The 21,884-nt window shown below is 58.8% G+C and overlaps 1 protein-coding gene across 2 annotated transcripts in view; it reads right to left on the reverse strand.

Annotated features, from left to right (window-relative positions):
* LRRC4B (leucine rich repeat containing 4B) overlaps positions 1-18,177 on the reverse strand; it is a 37,987-nt gene extending 19,810 nt beyond the window's left edge. Inside the window, exons 1-2 of one of the 2 annotated variants that reach the window (XM_054511528.2) lie at positions 17,731-18,177; positions 1,420-1,751 (exon numbers count right to left, since the gene is read on the reverse strand). In XM_054511528.2, the coding sequence (XP_054367503.1) occupies positions 1,420-1,716 (297 nt within the window). In that variant the 5' untranslated portion in view covers positions 1,717-1,751; positions 17,731-18,177. Of the gene's footprint in view, positions 1-1,419; positions 1,752-3,855; positions 4,102-17,730 lie in introns of those variants that run through there. The other variant, XM_045892012.3, reaches the window with a different exon arrangement.
* Positions 18,178-21,884: the final 3,707 nt, after the last annotated feature.

Consider the following 21,884-nt stretch of genomic DNA (forward strand, 5'->3'; position numbering starts at 1 on the left):
GGGAACAAGGGCATGTACGGGGAGAACGAAGTGAGGGTGTCGGTCCCCCTCCAGGAGTCAGGGGCCGGTCAGCTGAGACTAGAGCTTGAGAATGCAGAGTGGACTCAAAGCGCACGGGGAGGAAAGGGACGCTGCTGAGGAGGAGGGCCTGGAGCTGGGGGACACCATCCTGCAGAAGCAGGGATGGGGCAAGGGGACGAGGCCCCTTCTGTTTCTGGACCCCAGCTCTGGCTTCACTGGTCCTTGCTCTGTGGCCACCCAGGGCAGGCTTCTTGATGTTGGCAGCCCCCTTGGTGCTGTGTCCCTAAAAGATCCCCTCTCTTCTGCAGAGGGGAACCCCGTCCCCAGGCTCTCCAGGACAGTGCGGTGGGGAACACCGACCCCTTCCCCTCCCAGGGACAGACCAGGGTGTGCCATGGGGGAAGGGATGTTAGCTCCCAGGGGCCTGGGACACCACACAGGAACCCTCTTCTCTCCTGGCTTTATGGACCAGGGTCAGGAGAGGCTTGCATGGTGTGGGGTACTGACACGTGGCTTTAAAACGGTCGTTCTCAACTAGGGCAATCCCTCCTCCCCGAATATCTGGCGACATCTGGAGGTGTCTGGGGAAGTGGGCGCGAGGGTGTTGCTGCTGGTGTCTCGTGGCCAGGGATGCTGCTCCACATCTTACAGCACTTAGCACAGACCCCACAACCAGAGCCCACCAGGCCCCAGATGCCACGAGAGTAGAGGAGAGGCCCTGCTTTAAAAACGCACAGCTCTGCCCTCAGAGCACCGTTTATAGCCCACCTCAGGCACGGTCACAGTGAATCGGATGGCAAGTGCCCCATCGGAGCACCAGCCATGTGCCGACATGGGACTAGGCACGTGAGAGTGCTTAGATCTCCAAATGTCATACCACCTCTGGGAAGCGGGCACACGAGCTCACTGCACAGCAAAGGAGTGCTCGCCAGGTGCCAGAAGATTCTAAGTCCTTGACAAGTATGAAACCCATCAGTCCTCACCCAGCCCCTTGGGGCAGGGGCTCTGTCATCCCCGTTTTTCAGATAAAGAAACTGAGACGCGAAGTCATGCCCTCACGAGCCCAAGGCCATGCCGCGGCTGGAGCCATGTGGACAGCACAGAGGCCTCGTGCAAGGGTCACTCTGCACACCTGTGACTCCAGGGCCAGGCCAAGGGCTCACCTGTCCTGTACTGTGGGAGGCAGGCAGGTGGTCCTACCCCTGAGCCCCAACACGCTGTACAAAGACAGGGAACCTCATGTGAGAAAACCCAGACCAACTGAGCTCAAGTTAATAGGATGCAAACAGGATCTCGTAAGTGCCAAGGGGACACCCAGAAGGCCTTTGCCAGCTCGAGCAGGAGGACCCGGCCACCACCTGTGCCCCCCCGCCCCCACTGGCTGCTGGCCCAGCTCACCTGGATGCCGTTCTCCTGCAGGTTCAGGTACCGCGTGTTGACAGGGATGCTGGCCGGGACCTCAGCCAGCTCTCTCCGCGTGCAGATCACCCGGCTGGCCTGGTTGCTGCAGGAGCAGGCCGCGGGGCAGGAGGTGGCCGGCGGGGAGCCCCCTCCGGCCGCCAATGTCATGGCCACGCCGCCCCCGCCGGTCCCCAGGGGTGGGGAGAAGAGCCAGAGGAAGAGCAGGGCCCCATGGGGCCAGGACATCCTACCGGGCGGCAGTGGGGGGCACGGGGAGCTGCGGGCGCACGCCATCCTCAATGTTCATGCTCCGCGAGGGCGCCGGGGGGCTGTGGGGTGGAGAGAGAGGGAGAGGCTCAGTGAAGGACAGGGACCCCGTGTGTGGTCCGCCTGCTTCCCAACCCCCAGGCGGCTCTCTGCTGGCCACCATCACCTCCCTGCTCCGCTCAAGACCCGAAGGGCGGGGCTCCCCCAGCCCCCTGGTGGTGACCCACCTGCTGAGGGCAGCAGAGACAAGGGCCAACCCTGCCCTTCTTGCACTGTCTCAAGTCATTCCTGACCGGAAGAGTATACCCATTTCGTAGAACTGACAACTGAGGCAGGGGTGGAGTGGGGAGAAAAAGGCTGCCCAAGGCAGTTGGCCAGTAATGGAGAAGTCAGTCCGATTCAAAACTTAGTTCTCTGCATGGTTTCAGAAAGGTAGATAAAGAGGTAGAGATGGAGGGAGAGAAAGAGACAAACAGACGAAGGAACAGAGAGAGGGTGACGTGCCAGGTCTGGAAGTCTGGGGTGGGGGCCGGGGCTCTGGAGTCTGGCTTCCCTCACAGGCCCCATCCAAGTATTCTCACCGCCTGCAGGACCTCCTGTCCCTTCATCCTACTCCCGCCCAGGAGTGTTTGCCAAGAGACAAGCTTCCCGGCACCAAACACCCTCCACACCGGGCCCAGCCGCAGGCTCCCGTCAGGCTCCCGTCACCCGTCCGGGCCGTGGGCCTCGCAGCAGCCACAGAGAGTTGAGTTAGACTCAAAGGAAGAACTTGAAGAAGGTGAGGTGCCAGACAAGGCAACTGTGGAGGTGAAGTGTGGGCAGGAGAGGCTGGGAGGCCACGGGGTGGGAGGGAGGAGGCAGGCTGGAGAAGACAAAGGGGGAGGAGGTGGCCGAGGGGGACCTGGGAGGGCTGCACACCCCCCCCGCCCCCCACTGGCCCTGAGGTTGCAGGTGCTCAAGGCAAAGGCAGCGGGTGGTGGGTGGCTCCGGTGGGTGGGTGGGTGCTGGGACAGCTGGTGGGGAAGGGGTTGGGGGCAGGGCTCTGGGCGGGGGTGGGCGGGTGGGGCCAGGACCAGACGGAAGGGGACGGACTGATCGTAACAACAATGGCAAGAACTATAATAATAATAGCTTCAGCGCTGGGGGGAGACCTTTCTACGCCCCAGTCTCAGCACACATGGTGTTCTCATTTAGGCCTCACAGAAACCGGAGGAGGAAGGTGTTAGGACGCCCAATCTACAGATGAGGACACTGAGGCGCTAGGAGGGGGCGCAACTCGTCCCAGCACGGAGCTGGCCGGTGGGTGGCAGAGGGGGATTGTGGCCCTGGGCGCACCCTCCCTTCCACGCAGCGTCTTGAGTACACACACAAGTGCACCCACAGCAGCAGGCTGTGCTCCAGCACGGACCCACTTCCCCACCGGTGAGGGCCGAGGGCAGCGGTCTGCACAACATGCACAGTAGGGCAGTGCTGGGCACACCCTCATTCAGCGGGCTCTCAGAGCCACGGACACAGGGCACCCCCCCCAGCATGTACACACACACACACACACACACGCTCACTTCCTCCTTCGGCAGTGTTCAAGATCATTTTAACTCAGATAAAAATGCATGTGCGTAGTCTGTGTGCCTGAATGCTTGTGTGAGAGCCTGAGCTGGAGAGACGGAGAGATGGAGAGACAGGGAGACAGAGAGACCGAGAGAGACGGAGAGGGGGAGGGGCTGGTTCTGAGTCTGTATCCCGGACTCCTTTTTCCCCCTGGGGGGCTAGGGGCTGTGTGTGCCTCTGTCTGCAAGTCATGTGAGCGCAGCAGGGTCTCCGCTTCTCGAGTGTGATGGGGGGGATGTCTATGCTGTTCCCTTTCCCATTTCCTAAGACCGGTGATGGCCCAGCCCACACCCTTCAAACCCAGGGGCTGGCGCTGCCCAACGGGGCCAGAAATTGCAGCTGGAGAACCCCCAGGCCAGGATGCCCCCAGTAGCCACCCCAGGCCCAGGCCCGCTGCCGCGTCTCTACCTCCGCATCTGTCCCCATCTCTCCTGCAGACAGCCCGCATCCCCCCCCCCCCCATCACAGCTTCTGCAGCGGCGGGGCCTCCCGCCCCTTCCCTCCTTGCCCTCAGCCATCTCTGTCCTTGTCCCCCCCCCCACAGTGAGGGACACTCACCCTGGTGGCTCCGCTTCCGCTGGGCCTCTCCCTGGGCCCCAGGCCCCCCCCTCCACATGCCTCCAGCGGGCCGGGGGCTCTGCCTTCCCAGTTCTCCAGGGCTGCCTTCGAGGTCGTGCTGGGGGGGGCGCAGGGGCTTCTTGGGTCTCCCCGCGCCCCCCCCCCCCCCGCCGGTCGCCCTTCCCACCCCGGGGAGGCCCGTCTAGGCCACTGCAGCCGTCTCCCTGTCCCCTCCCTGCTGGCCTCCTCCTGTCTCCTACCCCCACCCCCACCTCTACCTCCACTCTCCCCCCACCGCCAGCCTCTTTTCTCTCCCCCCACTGCCCCTAGCCCCCTTCTCCTCTCTGCCGGTCCCCCGGCCTTGTCCCTGTCCACCTCCTGGTCCCCAGCCCCCTCTTCAGGCTCCCCTCACTGTCTCGCCTCCCTCCAGGCAACCAGGCCCCCTCTCTCCTTCTCCTCCATCTCCTCCTCACTCTGGCTCCATCCCCATCACCCTCTCGTAGGTTGGGGAGACCGTCTTGGTCAGATTCTCTGTCTGTCTGTCCGTCTGTATTGGTCTCTCTCTTGGCCAGGCTCTGTCTGTCTCTCTCTTTCTCCGCGATTACAATTTCTAGTCACACGGCAGTGCAGAGCCAAGCTGTGCCTCAGCTCCCTCCCTCCCTACCTCCTCCCTCCTTCTTTCTCTCCTTCTGAACGGGGAGGGCGCCTCTCCTCCCTCCTCCTCACCCCCCCATCCCTGCACTGGGAGGCCTCCCCCTCCCCCGCTAATCAAAGGCTCCGTTATCTAATTAACCCATTGGTTCTGGGCGGCAGGGGAAGGTCGGGAAGCGGGGGAGGAAGGTTGACGGCTGGGCTGCCCTGGGAGGGGGTGTGTGGGCTGTGCCAGGCCCGGGCCTCGGCCTCGGGCCTCACGGCACAGACTCGGCTGCATAACCAGGCTGGGCCACCGCTGACCCCACCCCCTACCGCTGGCCACAACCACCCCTCCTGCACCTGTCCCCCAGCCCAAGGGCTGACAACCTAGCACAGTCTCCCTGCAGGAGCCAACTCCAGGAGCTCCCCCAAGCCCCTCCCCACCCCACACAGCCCTTTACTCCTACCCCCACGGCTGATATACCAGCGAACCTGGGCCAACAACATCGTCACCCAGTCCTCAGCCAAGGGCCAGCCCCCATTCATGCCACGGAGAAACCCAGCCCCAGATGCAGCCCTCTCCCCTGGACCTTGCCAGAGCCTGAGAGCTGCCTCTCCATACCCTTATGCAAAATGGGCACGGCAGCGCGTTCATTTGTTGGATTCATCCGTCTGCCCATCTAGCCCACAGATATTTTTTGAGTGTAGATGCTGACAAAGGCTACCTCCACACTCAAAACCCGGACATCCACGGGCCACAGGAGACAAGTAGCTATAGCCGAGCACATGGATCAGCGTCAGCGGGGCTGGGTTTGAATCCTGGATCTGCTGTTGCCTGACTGTGTGACCTCAGGCCAGTGACTTCACTGTTCTGAGCTGCAGAAGAGGCTGTGCAACAGGGATAATAACAGTGCTGGCCTCCTAGGGCTGTTGGGGGCCGACTAGCTAAATGCTCAGTAACCCATGCAGATCTGACCACTTTTCATCCCCCCCCGCCCCCCCCCCCCACTCTCCCTGAGATCAGAATCCTTCCTCACTGGTCTCCCACTTCCGTCCTCCCCTGCCCTCCCTCCCAGTCTGTTCCCACAGGCAGCCAGAGGGGTTCTGTCAACATCTGAGGCAGACCCTGCCCCTCCCCTGCTCCACAGCCTCTCAGCTGGGCCAGTCTCAGGAGGTGCAAGGGCGAGGGACATCATCTTGGTTTACAGGCCCTCTCTCCCCAGGCTGGGCTACTTCTCTGACATCAGCCCTCGCCTCCTCCCCTGCTCACTCACTGACCTCAGGCCACACTGGCCTCTTTATGGTCTCCAGAACAGGCTGCAGACACTTCTGCCTCAGGGCCTTTGCTCTTGCTCTTTCCTGTCTGGATGCCAGAGGGTCCCCAGTGTGCGCCTGCCTTCTCTCAGGTCTCTGCTCAGATGTTACCTTCTCAATGAAGCCATCCTGACTGCCTCAAATCACACCGCACCCTGCCCGTCTCCAGAACCTTCTCTCCTTTACTTTCTATATAACATCTGTCACCATCTGGCCTCTTACAAGCCCACACTTGAGGGTAAGCTCCCCAAGGGCAGGTACTGCATCTGTTTTGTGCACAGTTTGGCTCCCAGCATCTATGGTGGTGCCTGGCACATGGTAGGTGCTCAGTGAACATTGGACAAAGGAATGAACGAGTAAGTTATCATTACTGTTCATCTATATTCCCCACAGACGAACCACGTTCCCTCATACAGTCACACAGAGAGACACACTCGCCCACCCCTATCCCTCACTCTATGCACCCAGCCCAGGACACACTCCAACAGCTGCATGTCTCAAGCTCATACCTCAGACGTCCCTGATCCTGAGGTCCCCTCTCATCCCAGGAGGCCTGCCTGGTGGAGGCAGCACATCCATATGCCACAAACACAACTGCCTTCAGCTTGACGCTTGTGCCCACGCCATGGGGCTACCTGGGTGGCCAGGTTCCAGATACTATACGCCAGAGTCCCAAAGAGCAGGTCCCCAGAGCAGCTCCTGCGCCCCACTGAACGTCATACCCTGAGGAGAGCTGCACTTAGGACACCACCTGTGTGAGCTACACTCCTGCATATTGCTGTGTGCCAAGGAGATGCCTGTCCCCAGCTGTCCCCAGATCCATCCCTCCAACAGATGGCAGGATTGCCGGCTAGGTACCAACTCCTTGAATAGCACCACCACCATTACTGGTAATGTCCACCATGTACCTGGCATTGCCCGAACACCATTCTAGCTGTTGTACTTGCAATAACTGTAGTGCTCCCCTCAGCCCTCTGAGAGGGGCTGCTATTACCCCCATTTCACAGATAGGAAAGCTGAGGCACAGAGAGGCAAAGTCACTTGCCCAGCTAGCAAATGGCCTCTCCCCGGTCAGCCTCACCAGAGCAGAAAGGCCCCAGAGACCCCCAGGCTTGTCAGGACAGCAACCACAATTCCCACGGAAGTCTCCTGGGGGCCATGTTGAACAATGGTCATCCTCCTGCCAGCCTTGCCTCATCCCCACAGCACAGGATGTGACAACGCTACCCTGCTCCACACCCTGCTGGTAGAGGTCACGTGACCCATCAGTGATTTCCCCTGCTTGCCACCTTGCATCCCTAATAGTGATTTGAAGTATTCACTGAGCACCCACGCTGTGCCCAGTGCTGTGCTGAGCACCGCCCACCCCTCCAGCCACTGGCTTCTCCCCATGGCCTATTCTCGTGTCCAGTTTACAGAGGGAGAAGCAGATCCAGAGGGCTGAAGACATTGCTTGGTGGTCACACAGCCTGTACGGTGGGACAGCTGGGACTGGAAGCCAAGGCCCAGAACCTCTCTCACCCCCGTGCCCTGGGAGAGGCCTCTTTGCTTGTTCTCCGCCCCTACCTGGTGCAAGGAATGAAGTAGAGCCAGAGACGCAAGAGGCCCCAAAGAGAGAAGAGGCGTGTAAGGCAGAAAGGGGCAGAGACATAGCGAGAGGAGGAACAAAGAGGCTGGAGACCGATATACCACACATGACCGTGACCGTGCACGTGAGGGGGCAGGAGAGAATAAGAGTCTATAAGAAGGGCAGGAGAGCACAGAAAGCCTGAGAGGGAACTGAGGACCACGGGAAGGTGTAACGGCCGAGGCCTCACCAGCTTCTCCATCCTCCCCAGCCCGAGCTCTGAGAGATCTCGGGCACTGTGCCTGAGAGGATTCAGGCAGATGGCAGATCGGAAACTCGGGGGCCCAGGGGAGGTGGGGTGAGGAGAAAAGGGAGGCAGGGAACATTCCTGTCAGGCATACTCATTTTTCTGGGGGAAGTTCAGAAGGTGAGAGAAAAGATAGGAAATTGACTGCCATCGCAGCAAGAGGGATGGAGGTTAGATCTAAAGAAGAACTTCCCGACTGTGAGGGACTGGGGCGGAAGTGGAGCCTGGAGCCCGGAGGGTGGAGAGACATCAAAGCCAGAGAGAGCTGAACACTTCTCTCTCTGGATGCCTGTCATGTGCACAAGGCTGGGAGCTGTTAAGTTGGTGGGGGGAGGGTATGGGCAGAGCAAGCTTCAGGGATGGATGAAACAACTTCACACGTGTGTCCCTCTGAGCCAGTCCCTGTCCTGAATGCTTTTCAAATGAAAGCAACCCAGAAGCCCGGAGAATTGACAGTCCCCTAACTTTTGAGATGGGGGAACCCTGGGAAAAGGGCTGCCCAGGCTCCTCGTAGCTGCTGCTGAGGACACAGGTCAGGGGCTCAGCTCTTGACTCGCCCCAGCCACCACCGCTGGTCACTGGCCCGCAGAACCAGGCTTCGCGGGGCTATGACTTGCTGGGAGGAGGCGGGGTCTCCTCGCCCGTCGTCCCAACTCCCCACACTGACGCACTGCCTTTCATACACTCATTTCACAAGTATTTACTGAGTGGCCCTCACCTCCCCACCCTCTCCCTGCTCCAGCCACACTGACCTCAGGAGGCTCCTCCACCCCAGGGACATCCCGACCTGGAGGCCTGGCCCTGCTTTTCACTCATCTACGTGGCTGCCTCCCCAAGAGTCTCTGTTCCAGGGCCGTCGAGAGGGTTTCTTGCCCCGCCCCCACCTCTTACATTCACACTTCCTTCGTCGTGTCGATGGCCAGAAGGCACCCTACAGACAGCGATTTGTTCTGTCTATTGTTTGTCTCCCGCCAGAAGGTGAGCTCCCCAGGCAGGGAGTTTGTCCGCCTTGTGCACTGCTGCGTCCCCAGTGCCTAGGACCCGCGGGCCCCCACAAAACCTCAGTGGACACTTGCAGAAAGAAGAACGAGTGCGCGAGCGCCCCCTACCGCCAGGTCTCCTGCCGGCACCGGGTAGGTGGGGCCAACGAGATCCGTGCTCCTCTGGAGGGAGTTAGTGGTCCAGAGGGGAGCGGGACAAAGGCTAAGTGAGACAGCACAGGGTGGGGTCCCTGGAACGTCTAGGAGAAGCACCGCCCCTGGCCAGTGGAGGGGAATCTGGAAGAGGTGAGGTCAAAGCTGAACCTGAGGGACGCCTGGATGGCTCGGTCGTTGAGCGTCTGCCTTCAGCTCAGGTCATGATCCTGGGGTTCTGGAATCAAGCCCCGCATCGGGCTCCCTGCTCAGCGGGGAGCCTGCTTCTCCCTCTCCCACTCTCCCTGCTTGTGTTCCCTTTCTCACGGTCTCTCTCTCTGTCAAATAAATAAAATCTTAAAAAAAAAAAAAAAAAAAAGCTGAACCTGAAGGATGAGCCGGGGTATGCTGGCGACCAAAGAACCCCCGGGGGTGCAAAGGCCTGGGGGCCAGAGAGGCAAGTGGGAGTCAGGGAGCTGCACGGAGCCCGGCTCAGTCACAAAGACGTCCTACCTCCACAGTAGGCTGAGAGGCAGGGGTGCTGGGGGGAGCGGTGTGGAGGCAGGGGAGGGATGGGGTCCAATCAGGTTTGGAAAGACCCCTCCGAGGGAACTAGGGGGAGGCTGAAGGCTGGGGAGGAGCTGGGCCAAGGATCCAGGGGAAGAGGCTGAGGCCATGGCTGGGGCTTTGGGGATGGAGAGGAGGGAGACAATGAAAAGATATAGCAAAATGGCAAAAGCGGCAGAACTTGGAGGAGATGTAGGAGGTGAGGCAGAGGGAGGAGCCAAGTTCTCCTTAGAGATCTGGGGTCAGATTCTAAAAGCCAGGAGAGGAGAGAGGGCGGGAGAGGAGGCTGGGGGTGGTGGAAGAAAACAGACAGGTCCCTGGACACAGGACCCTCACCCCCAACCTTTGCTGGGAGGTGGCGAGCCCGCTTACTCCTGGCAGCCCAGATGTTCCCAGATGTTCCGGGAGCAGTGGTGGAGGGCCCCGGTCAGTCCCTGGCTGTGAGGCCTTGGGCCAGCCCCCCAGTCTCTCTGCTCCTGTTTCCTCCTCTGTAACCCAGGCCGTCAGGGACACCCTGGGGCTGAGGGGCTGCGTGAAGCTTCAGGGAGGGGGCCCAGGACAGAGTCTGGCACTTTGCAAGTGACCGGCAACGTGAGCTAGGACGCAAGGCCTGGCTGGTAAGTGGCTCCAGGCCTGTGTGGCTGCCAGCTTTCTGGTAGCAGCCTTGCTGTCACTCCACTTCCTCCTCTGAGAAATGGGAATTAATAAGATACCACACGACAAAGGGTTGAGAGGGCGAGGGGCTAGGGGACACGGGAAGGCCTGACGGCAGCAGCTGTCTGCCAGCCGGGACAGAACTGTTCCAGGATCTAATGCGTTGCTGTCCAGTGATGCTCTCTGGAAATGCTTTCTGCACTGGCCAATATGGTAGCCATGAGCACGTGTGGCCAGTGAGCACTTGCTGAGTGGTGAGTGACCGAGGAATTGAGTTAATTTAATTTAAATTAATCTAAATGTCAATGGCCACACGTGGCTGCAGTGGTTACTGTATTGGACTGCTGGTGTGGCTGTCCCAGTGTGTCCGCTGGACCCCAGTCCTGCCTGGAACTGAGTCCCCAAAGCTTGGGCTCCTTCTGCTCCGACGCCCTGCCTAGAGACCTCACGGGGCTCTTACAGGGCTCTCCAGGAGCCAGAAGCAAACTTTACTGAGGGTGAGATGCTCTGCCTGTGTCATCCGAGGCTCCCGGGAGAGGAACTACAGGAGCTCCACTTTACGGTCGGGCATACTGAGGCCTGGGAAATCCTTGCTGTACCCATGAGCACCCAGACCTGGCAGGCTCCAGGTTGGAAGCTTGACCTCCAGGCCCCTATATTCTTTTTTTTTTTTTTTTTAAAGATTTTATTTATTTATTTGACAGAGAGAGACACAGTGAGAGAGGGAACACAAGCAGGAGGAGTGGGAGAGGGAGAAGCAGGCTCCCCGCTGAGCAGGGAGCCCGATGCGGGGCTCGATCCCAGGACCCTGGGATCATGACCTGAGCCGAAGGCAGACGCTTAACGACTGAGCCACCCAGGCACCCCCAGGCCCCTATATTCTGTGCACACTCTGTGATTCTGTGTGGCTCTGGGATACGGGGGCTGTGTAACATTGCTGAATTGAATCTACTTGGGGGAGAGCTAGGGGCTGGCCCAGTGTGGGAGGTTTTCAAAATAGAGGTCACTGCCAAGGCTTCGGCAGGAGCGTGTGAGGTGTTTGCAGGTGGGAGGGATGCGGTGTGAGCCAGCTTGACTGTGGCCTCCCTGGTTCCTTCTCCCTTTGCTGTCCCCTGGAAGGGCAATTTTGCAATTTGTCTTCTACCTCAGGATGTGCATAACTAACTTTAAAAAGTTGGGAGGGAGGAGGCGTACTACTAAAAGTAATAAAAAGTTGAAAACCGCTTGAACTGGAGCAGTGTCTCTTGGACAAGTGTCCAGATCACCTGGGATCTTGTTGAAGTGCAAATTCTGATGGGGGTAAGGGGGGACTCTCAGGGTTAGGCGGAGGGGCCTCCCATCCTGGGGCTGCTGGTCCTGGAGCATCCTGCACTCCATTTCAGGATGAATCATGAACTCTCCTCCTCCCTCCCCCCTGCTCTGAGGAAGAGTGTGCTCAAGGGTGGGCTAGACCCTGGTTAGAACCTCAACTGCCACAATTACCAGCCATGTAGCCTGGGAAAGGGGTATCACTTCTTGGGGCCTCAGTTTGCTCATCTGTAAAATGGGGAAAACAGCTAATCTACCTCCAGGGGTGGTGGAGACTCAGTGGTCCGATATCTGTGATGGGTTGGGCGCAGTGCCTGGCATACAGAAAGCTCTCACTGAAATGATTCTCTAACTGTGAACATCCTCCTCCTCCTCCTCCTCCGTGCCATCACACCATCACTCTAGGACGATGGAGAGCTGGGAAGAGCGCTGGTGTCCTGGGAACTCGGGTTCAAACTCTAACTCGCCACTTGCTCACTGTGGTTCCCCCCCATCCCTGCCAGGCTCTGTCTGTGAAGATAATGACACCCAGCTTGGTGGGAACTCATGGTGACATGTCCAGTGTTGGGCACTTAAATGGGAGTGACATTAAAAGTTATTCTCACTGGATCAGAAGAACAAATCTCTTCCTCATTCTGTGACTCAGTCTCCCCCCTTCCCATATGTAAATCCAGCATTTCTGGCTGGATCGTTTATCAGAGATTTGGGGGCCCATTGTCCTTCCCCCACCAGCTAGAAATGGGATTGGATACACCTACCTAGCAAGGAAAGCCCCCTGTGAGAATCGGGGTGGGTAGGTCCTTTCCCCTGGGGGCATAACAAGGGCATAAACAAGACTGAGGGGCAGGGAGCCCCTAAGTTACAGGACCGCTAATGTCTCTTTTAAAGTTTAACCTTCTATGTATGAGTCTACTGTTATTAACAATCTGATTATTGTTATTATTAGCAATCCTAATTTGTACTTGGAGGACTCGATGGACCCACACAGTCCACTCTCTGGGTCTCAGCTGGGGGAAGCAATCCACAGGGCGGCCCACGCCTCAGTTTGCAGTCCCGGCTGAGCCACTTCTGGCTGTTGACATTGGTCAAGGGGCCTCATCTCTCTGAGCCTCAGTTTCCCTGTATGTCTAACTGGGGATGATGATTGTGCTTCCCTTGGAGCTCTACCATGAGGAGTAAATGGAACAGATCCACACAGAATGCTAGCATGGAGCCTGGCTCGTGGTAAGCTCTCAATGGATATTAGCTCTTATTATTATCTCGGGCCCTGTGTTTGAGGGTTCTAGGCAAGAGGAAGGCGAATTTCAGCATTTACTGCCTGGGATTTGCCCCCGGGGAGAGCTGGGGCTGGTATTGCTCTCTGACCTTTGTCTCAGTGTTTGAACAAGGGCTCCAAGGCCCAAGCTCAACTCCTTAGGCAGGAGGGTGGGCTGGGGGCTTCCAGGGGTCAGAGCTGAGACAGGAAGCTGCTGGCCCAGCTCCGCCTCTCTCCCTCTCTCCTCCCCTTCTGGGTCATAGACTGGACCCAGCATTCTTACTCCTCGCAGCCCTCTTGGGGACGCAATGGTCCCCTGGGATGGACTCCTGCCTGACCCCCAAGTGCAGGGTCCCTTACCAGCCTGTCTCCCAGGCCTCCAGTGCAGCCCCTCCGCCTCCACCTGCCATGACAACAGTTGTGCGTGTGGGTTTCCAGGCAACAAGGGGGCATTTTGCCACTGTTCTTACTCTTCTGCCACTCCCCTGTCTGGCAGAGCCACCCTACTCTCAGGGACCTGGGAGGGAAGGGAAAGGGGCTTCTGCCCAGTGAGGATGGAGGGCTGCTAAACTCAGAGATGAGGAGGTTTCCTGCACACTACCAGAGAGGAAAGAAAAACATGCTCCTTATACCCTGAAAGGGTGATGGTGGAGGAACTAATGCTGGGCCTGAGCCCGTAATGGAACCTGCACCCTGCCCTGGAGGTAGGACCTAATGAAGCCTGTCTGAGAACAGGGCCCCAGGCTCATCACTATGCCCCGTCCTCTAAGACTTACACTTGGACCAGATGAACTTCCAAATATGCACAGGGAATCCCACCCCTGCCTAGGTGGCAATCCCACACTAGGGGACAAGTGTGGTCTGTGGCCCGCCCGGGCTGTCTGCCAGCCCAGGACAGGCTGCAACATGGTGGCTTCATGCAACACTGAGTCTAGAACACTACAAGGGCCGGCAGTTTCAAAGCTGACCCTGGCTGTGGAGAGCGTGTGTGTGTGTGTGTCCTGCACCCTGGTAGTCTTGTGAGTTCCTGCTTTGGGGTGGCAGGGGCTAGGTTAGCCCAAGCAGGGCCCCATTCCCGAGGGCCTCAGAGCTAGGGCAAAACTGCCAGGGAGGAGGATGGGGCAAGAGGGGCAGGCAGGCAAAGCCCCCGGCCGAGGGGCTCAGTTCTGGAAAGAAACCCAAGGCAGCAGCATGGAGAGAGTGACAGGGCAAAAAAAGAGCCACGAGGAAAGGAAACGCCAGGACTGAAAACACAGCTGCCTATGAGCCAGGCAGGTAAGAGGAACAGATGAGAGTGGGGAGTGGTGGCCAGCAGGCACCTGAGCATGGCCCAAGGCTAACCCAGAAGGAGACTTTTTCAGAAGAAGGTGAAATTTGGATGTTTTGTGACGTAACTAGCATAGCACATTGCATGAGTTTCAAGTGTATAACATAATGATTCGATATTTGTGAAATGATCACCACAAGAAGTCTAGTTAACATTCATCACCACACACAGTTACCATTTTTTTCCTTGTGGTGAGAATGGATTTTTCTGTGAAATCGGTTTTTTTTTTTTAAGTTGACAACACACAAAATACTTTGAAAGCGCTGGGGGTAAAGAGCATTCTGGGCCCACAGGACAGCAGGGTAAGTGCTCAGGAATGTGGGGAAGTGAGCGCAGGGACGAAGCAGCAGGAGGTGCAAGGAGGTGAGGGAGAGTGACCCAGAGCCCAGACTGGAAACAGAGGCAGGTTTCACAGCAGATGGGCCCTGAGAAAGAAAGACTGATGCATAAGTTCAAGGTGGAGCTGGCTAGGCAGGGGCAGGAAGGCACTGGGCTGCAGGGGGAGAAGGGCAGCCCAGGGGAGAGATGATGGGAGGTAGGCTTGATAGAGACAGGACGTCCCCATGACACCTTATGACAGATGCCTGGCCAGAGGTGGGGAAGGGTGAAAGACGGGGCGGATAGTGGAGAGAAGGCTGCCACCCCAGCAGGAAAATCAGGTGAGCACAGGCGTGGGGAGGAGAGGGGAGAGGAGACAGAGATGAGGACCGTGGCAGGAGCAAGGAGCCAGGGCACTGGAAGAAGCCACGAGAGTTCAGTGCCTCCCCTCCGCCTCCCAGCACCTCTGCCCACACTTCCCAGAGATTGTCAGTGGCCCTCTGATACGGATGTCTTAATTCTGCTGAACTCTCCGACAGCGACGAGACCCCTGGGAGCCCTCTGACTCGGGGAGCATCCTCCCAGCTGCCTCTGGGTGGAATTAAGGGCGACTGTGGGGGTTCATTGGGGCTGGACGTGCAGTCAGCATAGGCCTGTGCCCCTCGCACCGGGCTGGGGGGGAGGGTGGATGAACTTGTGTGCAAGTGCAGGTCTGCGACCGCATTAGCAGCACATGGGGCGGCATCCCCTAGGCTCCAAGGCCACCTCCTGCTTCTCACTTTGCGTCTCTGTGCATGTGGGTTCATGAGGTGACCGTGTTGGAGGGCTCCAGCCAGCCAGCAGCCAGCGTGCTTCTCCGTGAGGCGCTGTCTTTGTCTCTCCCTCTGGGTCTCTGTGTATGAAAGACTGCGCACACGACTCCAGGCCTTTCTCCTGGCCTCTGGCTGACTCTGGTACCGCAGCCCTGTTTGTAACTGGGTCTGGGGCTGCCAGTGTGTGTGTGTGTGTGTGTGTGTGTGTGTGCGCGTGCGCGAGCGCACGCGCTCGCACACCTCTGCCCACACATACCTCTGTGTCTTTCTCACACGCTCCCACCCTCTGCCTGTGGCTGATTTGGGTCCCCCACAGTTAGACACAGTGCCTCTAATCCCCCCTGCACCCCTGGCGGTGAAGTGTTCTCTGGCTCCTTCTTGCCAGCACCGTGGGCCCGCAGGCACCCTCCCTGAGTCTGTGGCTCCCTGTGTCTCTGCCTAGCCCTCTTGCTCTCCCTCCTCTGTGTGTGTGGATGGTATGTGTTCCCCTGTCTGACTCTCGGTTTCTTTCAGAAATTAAGTGAGTAACTCTGTGTATGTCTGGCTCCGTGGTGATGCACCCTAATTGTGTGTGTGTGTGTGTGTCTGTTTGGGAGTCAGGTCCCCTCTCTCACTCCAGCTGTGCCTCTATCTCTCAGGCTCCCACCCTTCCCTCCTTGTCTGAGGGTCTGTCTCGATGCCTTTCTGCTGCTTCATTCTCTGCCCCTCCTTTCTGAGTGCCATGTGGACAATCAGGTGGCCCGGAATAGAGGAGACCCAGGGAAGAGCAGGAGGAAGGCGGGAAGGGGAAGAGGAGGCTGCAAGATGCAGGTTAGAAGGAGCTAGGAGACAGAAGATGCTACAGGAAGAGGGAGGGGCGCATCCTGGCCGTGGTCCTGGGGAGTGGGGAGTTTTTAGGGGGGAGAGGATGCTGCCGGCTGCCTGGACCAGGAGGGAAGCGACTCTGGCTACTCCCAGCTGCCGCTGGAGCCCGAGTTCCTGTCTGGCGGCTGCGCGGCTGGGACTAGGGATGTGAGGCGCATAGCAATGGGGCGCTGCGGAGGCTCGACTGCAGCTCCCAGCTGGGGAGGGGGGTGGGGAGGGGGCTGTGGGGCAGCCCTGAGGCTCCCTTGCCCCTCCCCCTTCCCAGCTGGGCTCTCCCCAGGGGATTTCCCCACCCTGAGAAAGTGTCGCCGAGAACGGGGGGCCTGAGGCTGCAGGGAGCCGGGCAGGGAGAAGGAGAGGGTGCTCCAGAAGAGCAGCAGAGGTGGGGGTGGGGAGAGAAGGGTCAAGATGGGAGTGGCAGAAAGGAAGGGATGGGGGTGGGCGAGGGGGCATCATAGGCATGGCGACTCAGGCCCTGGAGAGAGACTGGCTGGGCTCCTGGCAGGAGAGAAGGGAGGAGCCCATGCAAGCGGGGGCTTGCAAACTTGGGTGGAACCCTGGAGAGAGCCTGGGCCTCAGGCTCCCGGACTGATGAGTTGGAAGGAGGCAAGGTTTCAGAGAGGAGGGCCTAGGACTGGGGGTCTGGGGTTGGGGGATTCCACGGGCCAGGGAGACAGGCAGACAGGAACAGGGGCTCTGAGTGAGGACAGGTCCCGAAGGCGACCCCAGACACAGACGGGTGTGGGCTGTGTGAGAGGTGCTGGTGGTACTGCTAGGGAGAGCTCCCCCACCCCAAGGATGCTAAGCAGAGAGGGAAGAAGACAAGGGTTCCTGAGAAGAACAGAGTAGGAAGTGGGGCGAGAGGAGAGAAGGGCTAAAGTGGGGTCTGCTGGAGAGGTCAAGGGAAGGGATATCTGGGGGGAGAGAGTCAGAGATGGGGGTGAGAGGACCCTGAAGGGAAGGTGAGGTACAGTTAGAAGGTCTTAGAAGAGCACTTAGTGAGTGGAAAGCCAGAAAATGGGGAGAGGGAGGTCCCCAAGAGGAGAGGGGTAAGGACGGTGTGAGGGAGGGAGGTAGTGGTTCCGTGGAGACACATGCCCAAGGATAGGAGGCCCCTGAAGCAGAATGGGGTCAAGGAAGGGGGTCTTGGGAAGAGGGAGGGACAGGGGTTTCGCTGCCCACCGGCAGGGATTGGGGGACCCCAGAGAGAAGGGCTGAAGATTGGGGAGGGGGTAGTCTCGCTCCCCAGACACCCCCTCCGTCTTTCCCATTCTCACTTCCCAAACTCCCCGGTTCTCCCTGGTTGCCAAGGCAACCGCTCCTGCCAGGCGCGGTCACCAAGGAAACCCCGTGCCCGCCTCTCCCCCTTACCCATCACTGGCGTGCCCCCCCACCCCAAGCAGCAGCGGTGTGGAGGGTGGGAGGGGCAGTGGTGGGGGAAGAACTCGGGATCCCACCCCAGAAAGGGGGCCCACATCTACACCCGGCGAGCCCCCCCCACCCTAAGCCTACATCTTCAACCCCACAGCTGGATACGCGTAGCGACTGCCCGACGTACACCAACCCCCCCCCCGGCCGTCCCCAAGGCAGCGGCGACCCCCCAACATAGAATTCGCCAGGCCGGGAGAACCCCCACCGACTGCCTCCCCCACCCGCTTCAGCTCTCCATCAGGCCCCGCCCACTGTCCTCTGCCGCCGACCCCCCCATCCCGGAGGAGGCCTTAGACCACGGTCCCCTAATTAAGAGAATGCCCCCCACCCACCCTCCGCGGTTCCGCCTCCCGCCCCCACCCGGCGCCCCTCCGCGGCTACTCACAGCGAGGAAAGGGGCTCCTTCTGGGGGGCAGCATGCCCGGCCCGCGGGGGGAGGACCCCCCCAGTGAGGCACAGGGATTTGGGGTGCGAGGCCCGCTGCGGGGAGGCGCGGGGGGCGGGGCTGCGGCCGGGCCTGGGTCTCTTGAGTTCTCCCCCCTCCCCGGCTCCTGGATGGGGAGGGGGCTTCCGCAGCGGCAGCGGTGGGGTTCGGGGGGCCGCTCTGCCTCCTCGCTCGCCCGCCCGCCTGCCGCCCGGCCCGGCGCCCTCGCCCGCCGGCCCGCCGCCCGCCTTCCTTCTTGCCTTCCTTTCTTTCCTTCTTTCTTTCCTTGCTTCCTTCCTTCCAGCCTTCCTTCCTTCCTTCCTCCCTCCTCGGGCCGCCGGCGCCGCTCTCCCCCCACCCCACCCCCCCAGGCCCCGGCCCCGGCCCCGGCCCCCGCCTCGGACGGTGCGGCAGCCACCGCGAGCAGCCGAGAGCGGCGGAGACGGGAGCGGAATACTGATGATGGAGGGGGAGCGGGAGGGAGGGGAGGGAGGGAGCCGGGAGGGGGGGGGGAGAGGCTGCCCGGGAAGGAAAGGAGCGGGGAGAGGAGAGAGGGGAGGGAGGGCAGAGAGGAGGAGAGGGAGAGGGAGAGGTAGAGGGGGAAGAGAGGGGAGGGAGAAAAAAAGCAGAGGATGGGTAAGGGAGAGAAAGGGGAGGGACGAGAGGGTGGAGGGGGAAGGGTGGAGGGGTGGAAGAAACAGAAGGAGGAAGGAAAAGGGAAGGAAGGGACAAGAGGGAAGGAGAAGAGAAGGAAGGAAATTGATAGGGAGAGGGAAAGAGGGGAGGTAAGAGGGAGAGGAAGGAAGAGGAGGAGGAGTGGAGGGGAGAGATGGAGAGAGGGGAGAGGGAGGGACATTGTCCTGGACTGAGGGGAAGCAAGGGGAGGAGAAACTCTTAGTACACCTTTGGTAAATATTTGCAGAATGAATGCGGAAGGGAAGGGAGAGGGAGTTGATACAGGGGAAGAGGGGCTAGGCAGAGGAGGAAGAAAGAGGCCCCAGAGGGAAGTGGCTAGGGGACAGGGACAGGAAAAGGCCCAGGAGCAGGGGAGAGGGGTAAGGAAGGAGGACCCCCTTGGGGGACCAGGTAGGGAGAGGGGGTTAGGTGCTATCTGTTAGAGCTAAGAGCCAAGGGGAAACTGGCAGGATGGGGGAAGAGGGTGGGGAGGAACTGAGCTAGACAGAGCCCAGAGGACAGATGATGGAGGAGGACCCATGGTGGGGTAGGGGAGAGGAAAGACCCAGGGCCAGGGAGACAGAAGACTGGGAGCTGAGGTAGGGGGAGCCTGAGGAGGGACATGCAGGGCATTCCTTGAACCCCACTGTGTGCCTCCTTCATCCCCCGACCCCCAACCCCAGCACCAAGAGAGAAGGATCCTCACATCCATTTTCTATACAAGGACACTGGGCTCTCAGAGGATCAAGGGCAGGATCCAAATCCAGAGTCCTGGGCTCTAGAAAGGGTATTTTGAAAGAGCTAGAGAAGAGGTCCGGGACCCAGGCATGGAGCCCCTCCCTGGCCCAGAGCTGTCAGGTGGAGGCGCCTGGAAGGGGGCAGAGAACAGAGCCCCACAGCCTCCCCACCCTCATTCTCTCACCTCCCCCAGGTGCTGGCAGTGGGTGCTGGGAACACATTTAGAGCTGTGAAGTGACACTGCATCTTGGGTTCAGGGAGGGGGGGTAGGGAGGATGCAGAGGCCCAGAGGTCACCTAGCCTTCTCTCTGCCCCATCAATTCCCCCTTGTCCACTCCCCAAAGACTAGAAATTAGGGGTAAAGAAACCTAGAAGGGGGCTGAAAGGAGGAAGTCCCTCCAGGACACTGAATTTCCTTCCAGATTCTGAAATTAGGGCAGAAATCTCACCTCTTCCTTGGCCCCCCTCCCCCCCAAGAAGTCCAGCTACTAACTTGGGACTTAGGGGAGAGAGAAAAGGTAACAATTCCTTTCCTCAGTCCCAGAGTCCCAGAGAGACCGCATCCTTCTCTTTGTCCTTCTCCTTCTGAGAGCCCCAGGGAGGGGAAAGTGTGGCCCCTCCAGCCCCACAGGTAGAAATGGGGCACAGAGGAGGCTGGTCTGGGGAAGGAAGGGGCTGGGAGGTGGGGAAGGAAAGTGCCCCAGACAGACAGGTGTAATGAGCCAGAGCAGGAGACAGACCTGGAGTTCATGAGCGACAAGTGAGGTCACATTTGGATGCAGAAGCAGCAGCTGTGGGGGTGGGGGATGGTTAACCCGAGGACGTGAGAGCTACAGAGAGGGGAAGCCATGAGAAGAGAGACAGGCAAGGGCCACAGAGCAACAGGCGGGTTGGGAAGCTCTGGGTTCCCACCTGGGTTCTGCTCAAGTCTGGTTTAGGAGACTGGAGGAGTGAATGTGTGTGCACCCCAAAGTACAGCATAGCGCAGGCCCAAGGTCACTGGGAACACTGGTAACACGGCGGTAGTCACGGCAGCCAGCGTGTTCCGCAGGCATGCTACTACTGCGGTCAGATGCGGGGCTGAGCACGTCCTGAACATCTTGTTGGCTCCGCACAACTACCCTGAACTGGACTCCTAGGGCTGTGGGCACTGGTGGACACAGGCTATGTCAGCATTAACCCTTTAATTACTAGAGGGTCCCTGGGAGAGGCCAGTGTGGGGAAGCAGGGAAGAATTTCAATGTCTTACCCACCCAGGAGCTTCCGGGCCACAGTCTGAAGCTCAGCCTGTAGGGAATGGCTACCCCTGTGTGACCGAAGGAGAAATGGGTTGCATGGAGCACCAGTGTTCACTGAGGACCAGCTCAGTACCTGGCGCCCGTCAGGGCCCAGTGAATTGGCTGGAGAACAGGACAGAGCACGGTCCCAGTGCTTATGGGGCTCAACTTCCAGGAGGGAGGTAACCCAAGGACCTATTTCAGATAAATAAAAGGGGGTACTAGGGAGGAGAGGGGCTGGTCGGACGTCGGGAGGACAAATTTGAGATGGTCAGGGGAGGCCTCCTGGAGGAAGCGGCTTTTGAGCCAAGACCTACATGACCAGAAAGAGGCAGCTATGAGGGTACACAGAGAAGCCCCACCCACCCACAGAAGGCATGCGGGGAGCTGAGGCCCTGGGAGGACAGCAAGCTTGGACTGTTTGAGAGAGAAAACCAGTGTGGCAGGAGACGGTGAGAGACAGGGAGAGTGGAAGAAGAGGATGGCAGAGTGCCAGGTTTGGCTCACACACAATACCAAACCTTGACAATACACCCCTGTGCCCTAAACTTTGCCCTAAAGCTTAACTCAGGTGGCAGTCCTGAGTAACCTAAACCCTGACCTGCATTTTTCTTTCATGTTTTCAACACGGACTGGGGCCTATGATGCACCAGAAACCATATTACCTAAGAAGGGTTGGCAGTGGCCTGGGAACCCCTGTAACAGTGGAGACTCAAAGATATGTTTACTATTTCAAAAAACTAAATGTAAATTGCATATGTCCTTTGGGATGGCATTTCAGAGGTTAACCCAAACATCAAATTTCTCTGCTCAGGCTGTTAAGAAAAAACATTTTTTTTAAAAGAAAAAATTTTCTAGAGGCACCTGGGTGGCTTAGTCAGTTAAGCGTCTGCCTTTGACTCAGGTTATGATCCCAGCGTCCTAGGATCGAGCTCTGCCCCGCGTCAGGCTCCCTGCTCCTGCTGGAGTGGGGAGTCTGCTTCTTCCTCTCTGCCTCTCCCCCCACACCTTGTACTCTCTCTCTCACTCTCTCTCTGTCTCAAATAAGTAAATAACATCTTAAACATTTTTTTTCTAATCCACTCAGTGTTAACTGCTTGTCTCACCCTGATCAGAAGTTCTGATGGGTAGTTAGGTATACCTTTGATAAAATATAGGCAAAGGAAATGTCCCTTCAATGTAGTTTGGTTTGCTCAGAAAACTCTTTCAAACTGGGATCCATGGGGGACAGAGGTATCACCCCCATTCCACCCCCAGTGTTCATGTATTTTGTCCAATATACTACACTGGGCAACTGCCATGGGCCTTCACCTCTGCTGGTAAATCATGATCATCACCAGAGGTGGAGAGTTCTAGAAGGGAGAAACGTCATAGTGGGTGCTAAGCGAGGCCCTAGGCCTTACCCCCAATTCTGTGCTTCGCTAG

Source organism: Mirounga angustirostris, unplaced genomic scaffold, assembly GCF_029215605.1.
Source record: "Mirounga angustirostris isolate CCGP_5_RB_7025 unplaced genomic scaffold, mMirAng1.0.hap1 SCAF_16, whole genome shotgun sequence".
Lineage (NCBI taxonomy): Eukaryota > Metazoa > Chordata > Mammalia > Carnivora > Phocidae > Mirounga > Mirounga angustirostris.